The 18,587-nt window shown below is 48.3% G+C and overlaps 3 protein-coding genes across 5 annotated transcripts in view; 1 reads left to right on the forward strand and 2 right to left on the reverse strand.

The window, feature by feature from the left end:
* Positions 1 to 3,720, reverse strand: part of LOC306823258 (gamma-aminobutyric acid type B receptor subunit 2-like) — a gene marked incomplete at its 3' end in the record, with an annotated part of 12,473 nt that extends 8,753 nt beyond the window's left edge. The window contains exons 1-7 of the mRNA XM_079342714.1: positions 3,347 to 3,720; positions 1,900 to 2,037; positions 1,615 to 1,785; positions 1,435 to 1,536; positions 1,283 to 1,348; positions 891 to 1,079; positions 524 to 685 (exon numbers count right to left, since the gene is read on the reverse strand). Coding sequence (XP_079198840.1) covers positions 524 to 685; positions 891 to 1,079; positions 1,283 to 1,348; positions 1,435 to 1,536; positions 1,615 to 1,785; positions 1,900 to 2,037; positions 3,347 to 3,595 — 1,077 coding nt within the window. The 5' untranslated portion in view covers positions 3,596 to 3,720. The remainder of the gene's footprint in view (positions 1 to 523; positions 686 to 890; positions 1,080 to 1,282; positions 1,349 to 1,434; positions 1,537 to 1,614; positions 1,786 to 1,899; positions 2,038 to 3,346) is intronic.
* A 2,154-nt stretch (positions 3,721 to 5,874) lies between these two features.
* On the reverse strand, positions 5,875 to 7,885 carry rpp25l (ribonuclease P/MRP 25 subunit-like). Its single transcript, XM_079344046.1, has 2 exons — positions 7,774 to 7,885; positions 5,875 to 6,803 (listed from the first exon to the last, which is right to left on the reverse strand). Exon 2 carries the CDS (start codon positions 6,801 to 6,803, stop codon positions 6,138 to 6,140), a length of 666 nt encoding a protein of 221 aa, XP_079200172.1. The 5' UTR covers positions 7,774 to 7,885; the 3' UTR covers positions 5,875 to 6,137.
* A 2,078-nt stretch (positions 7,886 to 9,963) lies between these two features.
* On the forward strand, positions 9,964 to 18,138 carry LOC306824265 (zinc transporter ZIP1-like). Of its 3 annotated transcripts, XM_079344345.1 has the most exons (5): positions 9,964 to 10,151; positions 11,009 to 11,150; positions 12,207 to 12,445; positions 13,241 to 13,371; positions 15,996 to 18,138. In XM_079344345.1, exons 3-5 carry the CDS (start codon positions 12,298 to 12,300, stop codon positions 16,668 to 16,670), a joined length of 954 nt encoding a protein of 317 aa, XP_079200471.1. In that variant the 5' UTR covers positions 9,964 to 10,151; positions 11,009 to 11,150; positions 12,207 to 12,297; the 3' UTR covers positions 16,671 to 18,138. The 3 variants fall into 3 exon arrangements, with proteins under 3 accessions (XP_079200471.1, XP_079200470.1, XP_079200472.1); XM_079344344.1 differs by lacking the exon at positions 11,009 to 11,150; XM_079344346.1 differs by lacking the exons at positions 9,964 to 10,151; positions 11,009 to 11,150 and adding an exon at positions 10,190 to 10,281.
* Positions 18,139 to 18,587: the final 449 nt, after the last annotated feature.

The raw sequence follows: 18,587 nt of genomic DNA on the forward strand, positions 1-18,587 counted from the left end.
CACCTCCTGCCCACACCTCCTGCCCACACCTCCTGCACACACCTCCTGCACACGCCCCATGCCCACACCTCCTGCCCACACCTCCTGCACACACCTCCTGCACACACCTCCTGCACACACCTCCTGCACACGCCCCATGCCCACACCTCCTGCCCACACCTCCTGCCCACACCTCCTGCCCACACCTCCTGCACACACCTCCTGCACACACCTCCTGCACACACCTCCTGCACACGCCCCATGCCCACACCTCCTGCCCACACCTCCTGCCCACACCTCCTGCACACACCTCCTGCCCACACCTCCTGCCCACACCTCCTGCACACACCTCCTGCACACACCTCCTGCCCACACCTCCTGCACACACCTCCTGCCCACACCTCCTGCACACACCTCCTGCCCACACCTCCTGCCCACACCTCCTGCCCACACCTCCTGCACACACCTCCTGCACACACCTCCTGCACACACCTCCTGCCCACACCTCCTGCACACACCTCCTGCCCACACCTCCTGCACACACCTCCTGCACACACCTCCTGCCCACACCTCCTGCCCACACCTCCTGCACACACCTCCTGCACACGCCTCCTGCACACGCCTCATGCACAAGCCCCATGCACACGCCTCCTGCACACGCTCCATGCACACGCCCCATGCCCACACCTCCTGCACACGCCTCCTGCTACAGGCAGCGAGATGCCGATGCTCTAGAAAAGACATCTCTTCTTTTTTTACACTTTAAAAACAAACTAAAATGGACCTGAAGTTCAGAATCTATTTTCAAGGAAATCTTGCGGGAAGATTAAAAGTTTTCTGAAAGTTGGCTGTGATGGTTGTTACGTCACACGTGTTCTGATTGCTGTGGATCAAATGTGACAGTGTCTGACCCGTCCGGAGACTCCCGCTGTGTTGGCGCTGCTGAGTCGTCTCGTCTGCAGCCTGATGGATCCGTCTGCCGCCGTCAGCAGACTGTTGACCGAACATCCAGAAAGCTGCCAGCCGAGCCTCCAGCCGGCCGAGCCGCCGTCGACCACCAACCACTGGTACTGAGGTCCGAACAGCTGGAGTCTGTGCGCCTGAAGGAGAGAGAGAGAGTCATCACAGACCTGAGGACGAGTCCACGCAGGCCCCGCCCCCCTGCCCCCGTCACATGACATAGACTTCACCCAACCTCATAGAACAACGTCTACGTTCATCGCTCTTGAGTCTGACTCTGCAGGAGGCGGAGCCTGTTCAGTGATTGGATGAAGAGCTTCAGGCGTCCATGCAGAGAACTTACACAGCAGAAAACCTCCGAGACAGAATCCTCTTCAAACTGTGCGATGATGATCCGGGCATCGCTCTCCTGCAACAACACAGGGGACATGTCCTCTGCTGTCAGAAGTCAAATGAAGACTTGTTGTTGTCTCATGCTGCTGGTGCTCGCCGTACCTTCAGCTTCCTCAGGCTGCTGCACATGTCTGCAGAGAGACTCTCCGTGGACACCACCTGAACGTCCGCCTTCTGCAGCTGTCTCATCAGATCTCTCTTCATCTGCCCGAGGACATAAAGAGGTTAGGCAGCACGCAGGAGACAGAAGAGACGCAGAGACAGCCCTGAAGTGTCCCTGACCTCTGAGAGTCGGGGTCCCTCCTGCGTGATCACGCCCACTCGGCTCCACCTGTGGCGCTGCAGCAGCTTCACCGTGGCCTGGTTCAGAGCGCGGTCTGACGGCGCTGTGCTGAACAGGTTCCCGTACCACTTCCTGTTGGACAGACTTGGGGGCGAGGGGGCGAAGGACACCTGGGACGTCACAGGACGGGAGACAACGGGACATTAACGCCGTAATAAAACAGGAAATAAACCTGAAGTGGACTGTGTGTGTGTGTGTGTGTGTGTGTGTGTGTGTGTGTTCACCTGCACCAGGTTGAGAGCGGGCAGAGCGCGAGCGATGAGCGTGGTCACAGAAGGACACACCCCTCCAAACAACAGGAGAAACTTTGGCCCCACCCACAAAGCGTCAAACAGAGCTTTGAGGGATTTAGCAGCGTCACACTGCCAAATAAAAGGAGGAGATCATGAAGCTACTGAGAGCAGCGTTAGAGCTCCGCCTTTAATTTAAGAGAAGAAGAAGAAGAAGCCTCTGGGATCCAATCACAAACCTCCACCAGGGTTTCACACAGCTGTGATTTTTTAAAGACGTCTCTGTCGTAGTTGATCAAACCTGAGAGGTTCCCATGATTCACTCTGACTTTTTCTTCAGCTGGATTATTTTAGGAACATTTAACAGCTAGTGTTCCGGCGATATCGACCTCTGTGTGGCGACGGGCTGAACACGAGAAAAGGCTGAGACGTCGTTCTGAATGACTCTCCATCAATATGTCATTTATGCTTCTCTACAAAACAGACATGACACTGTGACTGCGTATCACAGCCCCCCCCCCATCTAAGACAAACCACCAGGTGAACAGGTGAGTGCAGCCCATATAGTCCCGGTGTAGGGACCAGATCGGCTCGGGGTCCTGCGCGGTCTTTGAGCTATACTTTACTACAACTATAATATAATTGTAATAATAATTATTATTAATAATAATTGGGTCATCAGTAATATCAATAATTCGGCACCTAAACGGCATTAAAAAACTGGAAAACAAAGGCAACGGTACCAAACTGTTTTCATGACTTTCGTCCAAGGTCAAGGAACTACGCATCCCACAATCCTTTGTGAATTATATCAGGGTTTTTTTAAAAGTAACTTTTGTTGTTAAAGTGTGAATACTGTTCATGAGAGTGCTGGAAAATATAAACGACATTCACAGCGGTATGAAAAGTTTACAAGTGCATTTCACGTTAGCTAGCTAGCTAACTAGCGAGCCTGCTAACGAGACTTATTGGTTCACAAACATACAGCACAGAGGGGTGGGAAATGTTGCCATGGAAACAGCCAGTCAGAAACACTCTGTGATCGTGGGTAGTGTAAAATGTGTGCGACGTCACGAGCAGGCGCAGGACCCCGAGCCGATCTGGTACCTACAGCGCCAATCAGCACCATGACTCCAAGTAAACACGCCCACCACCAGAACCAATAAGGTCGCAAACAATAAACAAATAAACAAACCATTAAACCAAACACACAACCAAACTTACATTTAAGTCTCCTACGAGACTCCAGGATGAAACAATTAGATTCATTAATCTGAATGAAACAACAGCGACTCCTCATGATTGGCTGAAATGAAGATGAACGTCAACAGAACAAATATCAGCAGATCTGATGCTGCTGGACTCTGAGGCGATGCATCTCTAATTAGCTCCTTTTTAAAACGCCCAGTATGGAAAAGAGGACTTGGACTCTGAGACCGACCTGTGAGTCCAGCAGTTGGAGCTGGATCTCGTAGTTCCCCAGAGGCGCTGGTTGTTTCTGCAGATCCTGAAGAGCCAGTCTAACAGCGGGGAGCACAGCAGCGGTCAGGTTCTCCCCCCCGGAACCCGAGCTGACCGGCATCATCCACAGCACAGGGAGGGGGTGTCTGACCTGAGCCAGACCTGGTCCCAGCAGCAGACAGGAGACCAGAACCACCCTGACCACTTCCACCTGACCACGCCGCTCCATGCCTCGCTTCTCCTGCTGGAACTTTTCCCCTCGCGCAGATGCTCGGCTCTGATCCTCCAGAAGGGAAACTCTAATCCAGTAAGCCCCAGGAGGGGAGGGCGGGGGGGGGGGGGGGACTGAGGAGATAACAGGATCAAGACGGACTCAAGATGTCAGCGTGCAGTCGGAGCCTGCTGCTCTCTGAACACTCCGGCAGGACGGGGATGCTGTGGAGGGTCGCGACCTTTGAACATCAGAGTCACTCAGCTCCACAAAGACTGTGTGCTGCAGCTTACCTCCACTTCATTAATCAGGCCATTAACTAAGAAGCTTGTTTCTCTGAACACACGGAGTCTGGATCAGAGAAATCAACCCAGGATACAGGAAGTCTTAAAAAGAACAGATTAATACCATTAATAACTTTTGTTCTGTGACTGATTCATAATTTTATCTAAAAAAAATATTTTACTTTGATTACTTGGAGAAAGCTGACTGGTGACTTTTAGCACGTTTAACATTCACTGCTCCAAACCAGCTGAAAGGCAGGTTGGGTCATTTTATCCAGGTTCACTTTGTAAGTTTTTGGTAGAAATTGTCTTTTGTTTGTCCTGACAGTAATTAATATGTTGTGTGCTCTGAAAAAGGAACGAAGTCAATCTGTCGTCTGTTGCAGCTGTAAAAACTTCGACCAATGTCTGATGACGGTTCGTTGTTTTGTTTTTTTTAAACCAATCAAGCGTCTTTATAACATGCATGCACGAGCTCACTCTCAAACCATGAGCTGAAATCTGCTTCTGGACCAATGGCGCTGGTGCATGTAAGTGAGGGGGCGTGGCTTGTGAGAGAGCACAGAGGGGAGGGGGTGAGTGAAGACGGAGCACTGAGGGAATGCTACTTTCAAAATCATGCTAGCTTTCTAAAATGGCCGACTGCACCTGAGTTTGCACCCTGCTGCTGAGATGGATTCTTCTTTAAGGAGGACACGTTGACCCGTTTACATGAACAGCAGGAGAACTTTTACATCCTGGTCTATCCTGAACCTGAACCCTCCAGTTGGTGCCGGTCAAAACTATCTGGATCCTCCTGATCCCAGCAGAGCGCTGACTCATGCTAATTCACTGATGTTGACTGATGATTTAGAGAAGATGAGGTATTTTCATTTATCAAATATTTCACCAAAAAATCAAACTCAGACATGAAAGATCTTATTCAAAGCAGCTGAGGATCTTTTCGGTTCTGTGCATTTTGGCGCCCCCCTGTGGACACAACATGAAGTGTACATCTCCTGTCTTGTTGATCCTGTATTTGATCATGTCTATAATCCCCTCTATCTCAGAACAGGCTGTTTGTTTTTCTTTAATTAGGTTCAGCAGAACAATAAAGGACGAGTCAAGAGCAATAATGTAAGTAGGCATGATGATACAATGCAGAGCACAGACAGCAGAGTAATAAAAACAAGAGGCGACCTTGTGTGTTGACAGTGTTGCAGATCCGAGTGTGTGTCCTTTTTCGTCCTTCCATTTCACTCTTTCTATATTATCATTTTATTATTTCAGTCATTGAGTGATGTACTGTGTCTCTTACCTGTGGGGCCCCTGGAGGCTGTTTGTGTCTGTAGCTTTAAATATGTAAATGAGCTGTTTCTGTGTGTGTAGCTTTAAATATGTAAATGAGATGTGTCTGTAGCTTTAAATATGTAAATGAGCTGTTTCTGTCTGTAGCTTTAAATATGTAAATGAGCTGTTTCTGTGTCTGTAGCTTTAAATATGTAAATGAGCTGTGTCTGACCACGCCCCCTCTCTGGAAGGGCTCGGGTGTACTCGCTGCTTTCTGGCTCCATGTCCTATTGTTTACGGTGAGAAGGCAGACTCAGAGGGCAGAACAAACACCTAGCTGTGGGAGTGTCACCCACCTGGGGGAGGGGCTACTGCCCTTTGTGATGTCATGAAGGGAACATCTCCAAACGGCCTGTTTGAGCACATATTTTCTGAAAAGTGGAGCAGGCAGAAGACGGAGAGGATGGACTTTTCTCATCATTGGAGGGTTTATAGACAGACTAGAGACACATTAGAGGAACAGGATGACACTGTTATTTAATTTTACTGTTTTACTGCAGAGTCTACCAAAGTTAAATTCATTGTGTTAAACTCACTTGGCCAATAAATCTGATTCTGATGGAGAAATGTGTTTATATAATATCGGACATTAAATGTGAAAATATGAATAAATAATGCTGAAAAACATCAACGAGTAGTCAATTAATTGATTAAAGTCAATAACCAGTCAAAGTGAAACCTGAGTGATGAGAGATCATAGTCTAAAAGAAAACTTTATTTGTTGTCATTTTCAGAGTAAAAACGGCGAGTAAGGACGAGAGCAGAGGGCTTCAGCCTCTCTCGCTCCGCTCGCCAACTAAAGAACAAGTGAGAACATCGTCCGACAGTTTCTGCAGGGAAACGTTCACAGACATGAATCAGCTGCTGCAGAGTTTGAAGTCTCGTCAGGCGGATTTTAAATAAAATGAAACTGAAGAGAGTTCAGTCTTGTAAAAAAATAACTCTCGTTAAGGTGCGTCTCTGGATCGCCCGGTGTGACGTCCAGCTCCCCTCCCTCTGCCCCCCCCTCCTCCTCCTCCTCCTCCCTTCTTCCTCTTGTGTCCTGCTCTCTGTCCCGTGGACCCTCCCCCCTCCTCCTTGTGAGCAGACTGAGCCCACAGCAGGTCGTAGCGGCCCGGGGGCTGGTACCCGGGCTGGCTGCGGTCCATGGGCTCTCTGGAGAGCAGGATCCAGATGGTGGGCAGGTTCCTGTTGACGGTGAGGCTGTCGAGTCCGGCGGCGGGCTCCAGCGGCTCCCACACCTCCACCACGGTGCCGTACAGCAGCTTGGTGAGCTGGTGCAGCCCCTTCACCCGCCGCTTCATGATCTCGGCGCACGTGATGGCTTTGGACACGCCCTTTCCGCTCGCCGTGAAGACGATGTGACTGCACAGCGGCCGGGCTGCCGCTTCCTTTCGTCCCTCCGCGGCCCCGCCTCCTCCGTCCTCGGGCGGCGGCGGTTCTTCCTCCTCGGCTGCTTTGGCTTTGGCCTCCATGCGGCTCAGCGCGTAACGCAGCAGGTTGCGGATCTTGCTGCCGTCTTTCACTCTGACCTCCGGCGTGTCGGGGGGGAGGGCGGGGAAAGGACAGACGGACGGCTGCTCCACCGTCCGAGCTTTACTGTAGTTCTCCATCTGCAGAGACACAGAGGGGATCAGTCCAGGTCATCTACTAGCACCATTTAGTGTTTTAGAAATACTGCTTTGGAGACATGAAGATTTGATGGAGGATCCTGGTTTGAGTTTGTAAAGATGATCTGACTGTCAGGGATGTTAAATAATCACCAGTTTGTTTTATGGATTCATTCTCATGATATCGACACCTGTAAGTAGCTTCACCTGCCCTTACTTCAAAGAAGAGCTGAGTTTTTTATTACTGAGGTTTAAAAAGCCACATTAGGGTGAAGAAGTTTGCAGTAAATCTAACAACCAAACTCCATATAAAGTTTACTCTATTTTACTCTTTGCTCTTTCTTCTCTGCAGGTGGGACATAAATCCATTCTGGTTGAATAATATTATTTCTGACTTATTCTAGAATATTCGGGGAACAAATGGTGTCACTCACAGTGATGGTTAAAGTGCATTAGCAGTGAGTGAGTCGCGTTTCCTGGTCACGTGATCCGCGTTTAACGTAAGTCAGTTTAGTGATGAGCAGGCCAATAACTTTAAAACTAACAATGTTTCATGTACTAAATATACGCCGAATTAAAGTGTGCTTCATGACGAATCGACAGCATGTTGAAGCATGTTCTGACACCTGTACAAATTCACCTGTGACACAGAACATGTTAAGTCCAGAGTATTTCTAATGGAGGATCGGAAAGATAACGATCCTCATTAATACACGTTTTAAGGCTCCATAAACGTAGTAATAACAACGATGGGCTTTAGAAACCCTAACTTCTCCCCACGACGGTTAATAACGTTATCTATCAGACACTTTTATCTGATCCACTACTGTTGACGGAACTAAACAACGGAACCGACTGAGTTAGCATGTTCGGCTAAGCTACATGCTAACAGTGTTAGTTTATGTTAAATAATGATTAAACTTTAAGTTCTGTTGTTAACAATAATGCATTATTTTAGAGAGTAAAGTCTTACCACATGTGTGTTTATGGGCTAAAGAACTCTCCACATGTTTACTTTGACTGAAGCAGTTTCCGTCGCCGTAAAGCGTACAGAAGTGTCGCAAACACCCAGTTGCTTATTTTGGACTTTTAGTTCGAGTCTGATTTTCTGTCTTGAAACTAAAATGCTCCTCAGATGAAGTTTTCAGAGTACCGTGTTGAACTTCGACACCTTTGAATCGATTTATTACGATTTCTTGATTCCTCTTTACATTCCTACTTTATAATCTATAAATATAAAATACATTTATCCATAAATGTCCATAATGGAATTTTATGATTTAACTTCCATAGTTCAAAACAGTGAATTATTTTAGTTGTGTGAGCAGGGTCATATGACATAAATATGAATAAAACACATCTAATATTTGAATGTGTCTCTTCTCTTGTAATAGGTTGAGGACATCCAGTAACTTCAAATGAAAATGAGCGAGTCACCAAGTGGACACTCGAGGAACTGCAACATCTGAAAGGTTTCTGCTTCCTGCGGGAACAGGGGGCTGTGTGTTCCCTGTGTTCCTGCAGGGGGCGCTGGAGTCCCCCGTGTGTCCCTGCAGGGGGCGCTGGAGTCCCCTGTGTGTCCCTGCAGGGGGCGCTGGAGTCCCCCGTGTGTCCCTGCAGGGGGCGCTGGAGTCCCCTGTGTGTCCCTGCAGGGGGCGCTGGAGTCCCATGGATGGCGGTCTCCGTGCTGGAAATGCTGTCTCAGGCTAACTTTGAGTCAAGCTAACGACAGGCTGAGAGCTGAGGCGGGTTTTAAGCCTCCTGACAAACCGTTACACGGCGCCCACCTGTCAATCAGCTCAGCTACACGCCTTATTGTGAATAACTCTGATCCTTCATCCAATCAAAACTGCTGAGTCATCAAAACATTCCCCCCCGTACAGTGTGTGTGGATGGAGACATGAGCTAATCACACCTATTTGGTTTTTTGAAGCAGGCTGTAAACATGTTCATGTCTGCTGTAAAAACAGGCTGTTTGAATGGGTGTGTATGTGACTTCCTGTGCTGCTGCAGCCAGCCTCTAGTGGACACTCCAGGTACTGCAGCCAGCCTCTAGTGGACACTCCAGGTACTGCATGATTTTACACTTCAGGATCGGCTTCATTTTTTAAATCATGAGGTTTCCGCATGCTCTCATCAGACAGACTCGTGTTGACCTTTGACCTTTGAGTCCAGAGTTAACTCTCCTGTAAAAAAGAAAAGACTCGTAAAAACGATAAAGAACACCTTCATCATCAGATACATTCATGGGGAGGATTTTATTAACAGAACACATGAGGTTTCTTGCATTCAGCGTGAGTTTAGTCAACAGGTGGTTTTTCCTTTCAGCCTCCGTCAAACATCCAGTGAAGTTCATGGATCACATGACAGCGAAGTGAAGCTTTGTGAACACCTGACTGTTTGTGCTGTTTCTGTTTATTTTATTTTATTTCACCTTTATTTATCCAGGAAAAATCCCATTGAGATTAAAAACCTCTTTTTCTGCTCCTGGATCAGCAGCTGGATGGATCCTCCTCCCAGCTGCAGCCTCATGAAGTTAGACAGAATCACAAACCGCAACACAGGTACCTTCAAAATAAAAGCATCAGTTGTCAGAGGTAATCATCAGGTCATTATGAGTTCTCATGATGGAGCCTTATTGACTCACTAAAGAGAGAGACATCAGCCACTAGTTTCTGTAAGTGCTTCATGCAGCGCTTTAGAGGAGCAGCCATGTTGGAAACGTGACTCAGGGCGCATTCACACGACTGACGCTTGATTGTCCCCCACTAACCGAGCACTTTTATTTATGTCGCACATTTCAACAAGGCATTTCAAAGTGCTTCACACAAGACATCAAGAAGCATCATGACAGGAAAGAAAAGAAAAAGAAATGATTCAAACTTCAAATATGTTCAAGTTAAAATAATTCAAATCAAATGAATTGAAGTAGAAACATAAAAAGAGCTGAAGGTTGCTGGTGCACAAGCAGCATGACCATGACAAAGCGTGCCCAGGCCAAAGGGCACTCTGCCCAGTCAAAGAACCTGGATCCTGTGGGTCAGGTGTGTCTTTATAAAAGCTGCTAACATGCTCATGGACTTTCTTCTTCTCTCCATCCAACACCTGCACAACACACCCGCTCCCTTATACGGAGCTTTTATTGTGAAAGCGGAAGTGTAGGGCGTGTGTTTTCTAACGTGACAGCTCCTCCGACATAAAGCGGGATCAGCTGATGGGAAACTGAGTCACCTCTTCTTGTTCCCGGACAAACATGTAAGAAGAGAGACGGAGCTGGACTTTTATTATTTCATTTTCAGACGTGAACAGATTCTGGTCCCACCTGAGGGGACCATCCGGATCCGGATTCAGGTACGATCCTGATTAATCAAATAAAAGCTTTAAAAAAAAAAGAAAGACGGAAATGTGCCGAGTTTGCTGAAAGTTTTGACAGTCACATGTTTGAGCTCTCTGGATCTTCATGGAGACTTTTTGTTCTCAGGTATGAACTCACGTGATTGACTCTGTGTGTGTGTGTGTGCGTGTGTGTGTGTGTGTGTGTGTGTGTGTGTGTGTGTGTGTGTGTGTGTGTGTGTGTGTCACAGTCTCATTGACTTTAATAGAAACAGGTTAAAGAGGAGACAGCTGTCACAACACAAACATATGTGATCAAACTCCGCGCAGTGTGAAAACAGGACTTCTGATCGGAAGTTCAATGTGCTGCACATTTCCTCCCTCATCACAAACACTTCACACCTGATTTATCACGTGTTTATAACCGGACAGGAGAGGTGCAGTGTGAGCAGATGTTTGCAGACATTTATCATGGTGTCTTTATTCTTCTTATTAACAGAGCTCCAGCTGTGATCACAGATCAGCTCTGCAGTCTGAGTGGAACAAACAGCTCAGATCAACATGTTTGTGTTTGACAGGCTCTCTGCATGCTGACAGATAGAGATCATATCTGATCAACTAGTTTTGATATTGATTAAATAAATTTAAATTAAATTAAATGTTAAACTCAAATCAAAACAACGCTTGAAATGAAAACGACACATTTTTATTTTGAAAGTAGAAATAAACCAAAAATAGGAAATAAAGAACTTTATTTTTTTTTTGGAAACAGGGTTTTTCCATTTGTGTTTTTTTTAATTCAGCGTCGTCTTCCCTCAACACAAGATGTGTCCAAACCGTGTTCTGAATGTTTCCTTTCATTCTCACACTCTCAGCTCTGCGTCACAGCTGGAAGAAGTCAAATCCTCCTTCAGACCAGACACAGACCTGCTGGAGCTCTCTGCCTTCATTTAGCTTCCACACATCATCCACTTCACTTTGAGCTTCATGTTGAAAACTACCAGACCTGCAGCGGGGGTGTGTGTGTGTGTGTGTGTGTGTGTGTGTGTGGGGGGGGGGGGGTAGATAAAACATGGTCCATCCTTTATGTAAGCAGCCTTACGCAGTGTTTCATTCACAAACGTGAAGAAAGGAAGCTTGATGGGCGTTTGACCCCGACAACAACCTGTGAGCAAACTTTTTTTTCTGTAAGAATTCGAACCCACGGCCTCTGTACGAGGAGCGTGCATCCTCACCGCCCGGCTGTCTCACAGTCTAAATGAGTTAGAGACATTTTGTCTTCCTCACTGCTGAAGTTGAAGTGCTGATGGACCCTTGACGTTCATCTCCTTCCTTCCTCTTCCTCCTCCTCCTCAAAATATCCGCTCTGACTCATTTCTATAAAATCTAAACACGTCTGTCTCTCTGTCACAGCCGTGTGCGGAGGCTCTCTGCACGTCAGAGAGGAGGAAACCAGCACAGGGTCGGGAGGTCGGGGGGGGGGGTCGAGTTAGACAGTGTGCAGAACCTGCTCTTCATCATGGACTCATTCCTGCCTGAGAAAAAAAAAATACATTTTTAAAGGAGCTGTATGTAACTCCGCCCCCTAGTGTTTAAAATGAGTACTGCAGTCTAAACTCTAATCATCACAGAGAGCTGGCTCCGCCCCCTCCTCTCACACAGGTCAGCATGTGGTGGACACTGTAGCTTCAGTGTTTAGCCAGCTCTGCATGTGGTGGACACTGTAGCTTCAGTGTTTAGCCAGCTCTGCATGTGGTGGACACTGTAGCTTCAGTGTTTAGCCAGCTCTGCATGTGGTGGACACTGTAGCTTCAGTGTTTAGCCAGCTCTGCATGTGGTGGACACTGTAGCTTCAGTGTTTAGCCAGCTCTGCATGTGGTGGACACTGTAGCTTCAGTGTTTAGCCAGCTCTGCATGTGGTGGACACTGTAGCTTCAGTGTTTAGCCAGCTCTGCATGTAGAGACACTGTAGCTTCAGTGTTTAGCCAGCTCTGCATGGGTCTGTAAAGCTTTCTGCGTTCTAACCTCTCTCCATGTTTCAAAAGCATTTATTAGTTTTTGTGCGTCCCACAGACTCTCCTGTGTGAATCCATGGCGGCTGTTTGAGATCTCCTCCTCCTCCTCCTCTTCATCAACGCCTGTTTAAGAAGCACCTGGGAGGAAAATGGCGGCGCTGCAGGCCAACCCGGCCGCCGTCCCCGCTCTGGAGATCAAAGTGGGAGCGCTGGCAGTGCTGCTCTCCGTCACTCTGCTGTTTGGGTTCATGCCGCTCTGCATCGTGAGGGGGTCGGGCCGCTGCAGCGTGGACCCCGGTAAGAACACGAATACATGATGTCACAACTTTGGTTTTACTTCTGATCCAAGCGAGACAGCACAGAGTCCCTTTAGCAACTGAACCTTTGAACGGCACGCCACCCGAACCGACCTCGTCCTCCTTCCTGTTTTGTTTAATTTCGCACAGCATTGTGGGTATTAAAATAATTAAAAACTCATTTCCTGTAAGAATGCGTCTGATCCATCCATCCATCCATCACGGGTTTATCCGGGGCCGGGTCGCGGGGGCAGCAGACACGCCCAGACTTCCTCAGACACTTCCTCCAGCTCTCGGGGACCCCGAGGCGTTCCCAGAGAGACCGTACGGATCTGATCCGTTCTGCACAAAACCAGGGAATGTTCTCTCGACTGAGCTGGACCCAAGAAATGAAGACCACCAGGGTTCAGTGTACTGAAAAGTCCCCCTTCATACTGAAAAGGGCCAGAGTCTCCCTGTTGACTCAGACACACGTCAGTCCTGCCGCCCTGCCAGACCACCTGAGGGCGCCAAAGAGCTTCCACATGCACTGACTTCTTGTTTTAACGCTGGTCCTCTTTAAGTACTGCGTGCCTCTTCTGGACTTTCTGCTTCCCTTCTTGTTGTGAACTCTTTGCCTGCTCATGATCGAGCTCAGGCAGAATCCACCTGAGACTCATCTGGTCTCAGTGTGCAGGGCGTCAGGCCTCGTGTGAAACAGGAGAGTCCTCACTCACTGTTTAAATGTGTTCATGTTTGATGTCTGACTGGCAGGTTGTGTTGGTGCTAAAGTAACGATCTGACCTTCGTTCTGCAGATATGCGTCGCAGGCTCCTCAGTCTGATCAGCTGTTTTGCTGGAGGCGTGTTTTTGGCCACCTGTCTGCTGGACCTGCTGCCAGACTACCTGCAGAGCATCAACGAGGCCTTCAGCAACGCCGGGATCACGGTAAGATATCACAACACTCTGCAGCAGCCTCTACCATCAGTGTGTGAATGTGTGTGAATGGATGAGTTAATACTGATGGACTCTGCAGCAGCCTCTACCATCAGTGTGTGAATGTGTGTGAATGGATGAGTTCATACTGATGGACTCTTTACTCTGCAGCAGCCTCTACCATCAGTGAGTGAATGTGTATGAATGGATGAGTTAATACTGATGGACTCTTTACTCTGCAGCAGCCTCTACCATCAGTGTGTGAATGTGTATGAATGGATGAGTTCATACTGATGGACTCTGCAGCAGCCTCTACCATCAGTGTGTGAATGGATGAGTTCATACTGATGGACTCTGCAGCAGCCTCTACCATCAGTCTCTACTCTGAGGTCAGAGTCGTTACGGTTTATCTTCAGTTTCTCGCTTGGCTAAAGTTTTTCAGGAGGGCAGCTGAAGGTCGGTCCAAAAAAAGACACTGCTGGGAAACCTGTGGTGTGTGTGTGTGTGTGTGTGTGTGTGTGTGTGTGTGTGTGTGTGACTGTGTGTGAGTGTGTGTGTGTGTGTGTGTGTGTGTGTGTGTGTGTGGAAGGAGGGGGGTGGTTAACGGGAATCTCGTTCCTCCCCCTCAAATAACATTGAATCAACCTCCAGCTGCTTCATCAGGCAGAAGTTACAACTCTGTGTGTGTGTGTGTGTGTGTGTGTGTGTGTGTGTGTGTGTGTGTCTGTGTGTGTGTGTGTGTGTGTGTGTCTGTGTGTGTGTGTGTGTGTGTGTGTGTGTCTGTGTGTGTGTGTGTGTGTGTCTGTGTGTGTGTGTCTGTGTGTGTGTGTGTGTGTGTGTGTGTCTGTGTGTGTGTGTGTGTGTGTGTGTGTGTCTGTGTGTGTGTGTGTGTGTGTGTGTGTGTGTGTGTGTGTGTGTGTGTGTGTGTGTGTGTGTCTGTGTGTGTGTGTCTGTGTCTGTGTGTGTGTGTGTGTGTGTGTGTCTGTGTGTCTGTGTCTGTGTGTGTGTGTGTGTGTCTGTGTGTGTGTGTGTGTGTGTGTGTCTGTGTGTGTGTGTGTGTCTGTGTGTGTGTCTGTGTGTGTGTGTGTGTGTGTGTGTGTGTGTGTGTGTGTGTGTGTGTGTATGAACAGTTAGAACGTGAGCTGCTTTCACACATGTTTAAATGTTTTTACTCTGATCACGCGTGTTGTCTCCGTCACGCCTCCTCCTGTTCATCCCGCAGGAAGTCCGAGTGTCCGACGGCTACAAACACAAACAGTGTTTACATTGAGCCGTGTTAGAGCTGCAGTGGTTGGTGTTGGTTTTGGCGCCCCCCTGTGGACAGAATATATAACAATGTTTCCTGCTTTCCTCTCACACTCAAACCGTCCAATCATCGCTGCCTGAAATGTAAACGGGAGTCTGTTTGTGCAGCGTGTTGGTTGGTAACGGCGCCTGACGGCGAGCCGGCGACAGCGGCTCATAAAACCACGAGATGGGATGCACGCCATGTTGGATTCTAAACAGACGTCAGTTAGGATGACATCACCGACAGTCTGTGGTTTCTCTTCGTCCTTATCTGTGTCCTGGATCCTCTTCACATCCGCTCGTCTGCACATCCTGTGTGCACAGCACGCAGCACGCCATATTAGCACGCAGCACGCCATATTAACACGCAGCACGCCATATTAGCATGCAGCACGCCATATTAGCATGCAGCACGCCATATTAGCACGCAGCACGCCATATTAGCACGCAGCACGCCATATTAGCATGCAGCACGCCATATTAACACGCAGCACGCCATATTAACACGCAGCACGCCATATTAGCACGCAGCACGCCATATTAGCATGCAGCACGCCATATTAACACGCAGCACGCCATATTAACACGCAGCACGCCATATTAACACGCAGCACGCCATATTAACACGCAGCACGCCATATTAACACGCAGCACGCCATATGAACACGCAGCACGCCATATTAACACGCAGCACGCCATATTAACACGCACCTTCGAGGAGTTCTGCTGCTCGGGTTTAAAGACCAACAAAGGTTCAAATGTTCGTCTTCTTTGAAGCACGTCTTCAGTCAGGTCGTGTCCACACGTCCAAACGCCGAGTCGCACCAGAACACAAACAGACGACCTTCGTGTTCTGCTCGTGTGTTTGTCACCTCACAGCTGATTGAATGAATGAATCCTCGTCCTCTTGGACCCGAAACATCGACCTCTGCAGGTGGACCACGAGGGCGGACTCACACCAGGCCCAGTGGCTCCCCCTGCAGGCCTGCACTCACATGGCTCCAGGTCCAGCACAGCATGGTGGTCACATGTCATCACACACAGGAAGCGTCCTGGTCCTGGTCCTTGTCCTTGTTCTGGTCCTGGTCCTGGTCCTGGTCCTTGTCCTGATCCTGGTCCTTGTCCTGGTCCTGGTCCTGGTCCTGGTCCTTGTCCTTGTCCTGGTCCTGGTCCTGGTCCTGGTCCTGGTCCTGTAGTCTGCAGACTGGAGAACAGGACGGTGGATCATTTTAGTGTATTTGGAGTGACAGCCTGTGTCATGGCCGCCGGCTGAAGCGATCTTCCTGTTGATACGTGTTTGACACCACAGAAGAAGAACATGTTGGATAATCTCTTTCCTCTCCTTCCAGCTCCAGTTCCCCCTGCCGGAGTTCATCATCGCCATGGGGTTCTTCCTGGTCCTGGTCCTGGAGCAGATCATCCTGGCCTTCAAGGACCAGTCGCCGTCGGTCATGGAGGAGCGTCGGTCTCTGCTGGTCGAGTCCAGCGTCCAGGTCAACGGCCGTCCCCACCATCGGCGCGGCTCCGACGACTCGGACAGCAGCCACTTCCACGTGGACTTCAACTCGCAGTCGGCCCTGCGAGCCTTCATCCTGGTCTTCTCGCTGTCGCTGCACTCGGTGTTCGAGGGTCTGGCGGTGGGTCTGGTGGAGGAGGGGAAGGAGGTTCTGGAGATCTGCTTGGCTCTGATGATCCATAAGAGCATCATCTCCTTCAGCCTGTCCTTCAAGCTGTGTCAGAGCCGGCTGCGGCGCTCCGTGGTGGTCGGCTGCCTGCTGCTGTTCGCCGTCATGTCGCCGCTCGGCATCGGCGTGGGGATCGGCCTCACGGAGACGCGGACGTCGGCGCAGCATCAGCTGGCCCGCAGCTCGCTGGAGGGGCTCGCCGGGGGAACCTTCATCTACATCACCTTCATGGAGATCCTGCCGCACGAGCTCAGCTCCTCCAGGAACCGCATCCTCAAGGTGGCCATGCTGCTGGTGGGCTTCGCCGTCGTCACCGCCGTGCTCTTCATCAAACTGTAACCGTGGAAACGGGGACACGTGTGACAGAGCAGCGTGCAGCTCTGATGCCGCGTGATCCTCACAGAGTTTTAAACATTTCAGAAAATAACCAAAAAAAACGGTTTTAAAGAATCCAAAGAGTTTTTAAAAAAAAGTCTCCTCCGCCATGGCAACGGGCCGTGGAGAGATCATCACGTCTCCTTCTGTTTACCCACCTGATTGGCTGACTGATCACAGAGGAAGAGAGCAGCTCTCTGATTGGCTAATTGATCACAGAGGAAGAGAGCAGCTCTCTGATTGGCTAATTGATCACAGAGGAAGAGAGCAGCTCTCTGATTGGCTAATTGATCACAGAGGAAGAGAGCAGCTCTCTGATTGGCTAATTGATCACAGAGGAAGAGAGCAGCTCTCCGATTGGCTGATTGATCACAGAGGAAGAGAGCAGCTCTCCGATTGGCTAATTGATCACAGAGGAAGAGAGCAGCTCTCTGATTGGCTGATTGATCACAGAGGAAGAAATCAGCTCTCTGATTGGCTGATTGATCACAGAGGAGGAGAGCTGCTCTCTGATTGGTCCTTGAAGTTTTAAACTGATTTAATGAATAATCTGATGAATCTTTTCTTTCTCTGCACGTGTTCAGAAATAGTTTCAAATCAGCTTTTATCAAATTCTGTTTTTGCTTTTTATTAACCGTGAACAGTTTCCTTTAGTTAGTTTGTTTGTTTGTTTGCTTGTTTGTTTGCTTGTTTGTTTGCTTGTTTGTTTGTTTGTTTGTTTGCTTGTTTGTTTGCTTGTTTGTTTGTTTGTTTGTTTGCTTGTTTGTTTGTTTGTTTGTTTGCTTGTTTGTTTGTTTGTTTGTTTGCTTGTTTGTTTGTTTGCTTGTTTGTTTGCTTGTTTGCTTGTTTGTTTGTTTGTTTGTTTGTTTGCTTGTTTGTTTGTTTGTTTGCTTGTTTGTTTGTTTGCTTGTTTGTTTGCTTGTTTGTTTGTTTGTTTGTTTGCTGCTCTTCTCTCGGGCAGAGAAGCTTCCTGTCACTGTGCTGTTATAGTTGTTTTTTATTCTTCAAGGGGACGCATTGAAAAGTCCCCAAACCCACAAACACTCAGTTCATGGTGACATCATGAGCATCCATCCTTCTCCACATCTGACACGCTGTTTGTTTGTTGTCTTTTCTCCGTCATTGTTCTTTGCACACAAATGTCTTTTGAGTCTTTTGAGGGTTTTTTACGAGCTCCCTGACCACACGCACCGGCCCAGAAACCTCACATGTGATCGCTCAGAGTCACAAATCAGCTCCAGCCGTCGACCTCAGCAAATCTGCGCAACAACAAAAAAGAGCTTTTAGTTCGCCGGCGTGAAGATCCATCCGACAGACGCAGGGAGATGTGTGATTTCACTTTTTTCTCTTTTCTTTGACGAGCAACAGAAAAACAGGAAACGCTTTGTTCAACGGGACAAACTCCAACTTTTCCTCCTCTCACTTTGAGAAAGTCTTTTGATTGTGACGCTGCAGAGAGACGCAGCGCTGCACAAACACAAAGAGCCGCTTGTTGTTGTTCATTCAGAGGAATTTACTACTCTGAGACAGAGCCGAGCTGGAGAGCAGCTCCCTCTGATCCACAGACGTTTTTATAATGGTGATTCAAAACACGACAAGATTTTAATTACTGTGTGAAAAGTTCTGTGTGGTGATGATCAACAAAGACTGAATAAAACACAAGATCGTTTTCAAACAACACTCAGAGTCTTTTTCTTTTCTTTTTCTTGCCTTTTTTTTTTGGGGGGGGGGGGTCTGATTTAATATTGTTTTCAGTTACTTTGCCTTTCTCCAAAAGTAATGCAACATTATTACTTATCTTTAAATGATTAAAATTAAGAGTCTTCTTGCGTTGATACGTTTTGAACATTCAACCAATCGTAAAGGAGATCTGAGTCATTT

The sequence above is a fragment of the Symphodus melops genome (genome assembly GCF_947650265.1).
Source record: "Symphodus melops genome assembly, chromosome: 5".
Lineage (NCBI taxonomy): Eukaryota > Metazoa > Chordata > Actinopteri > Labriformes > Labridae > Symphodus > Symphodus melops.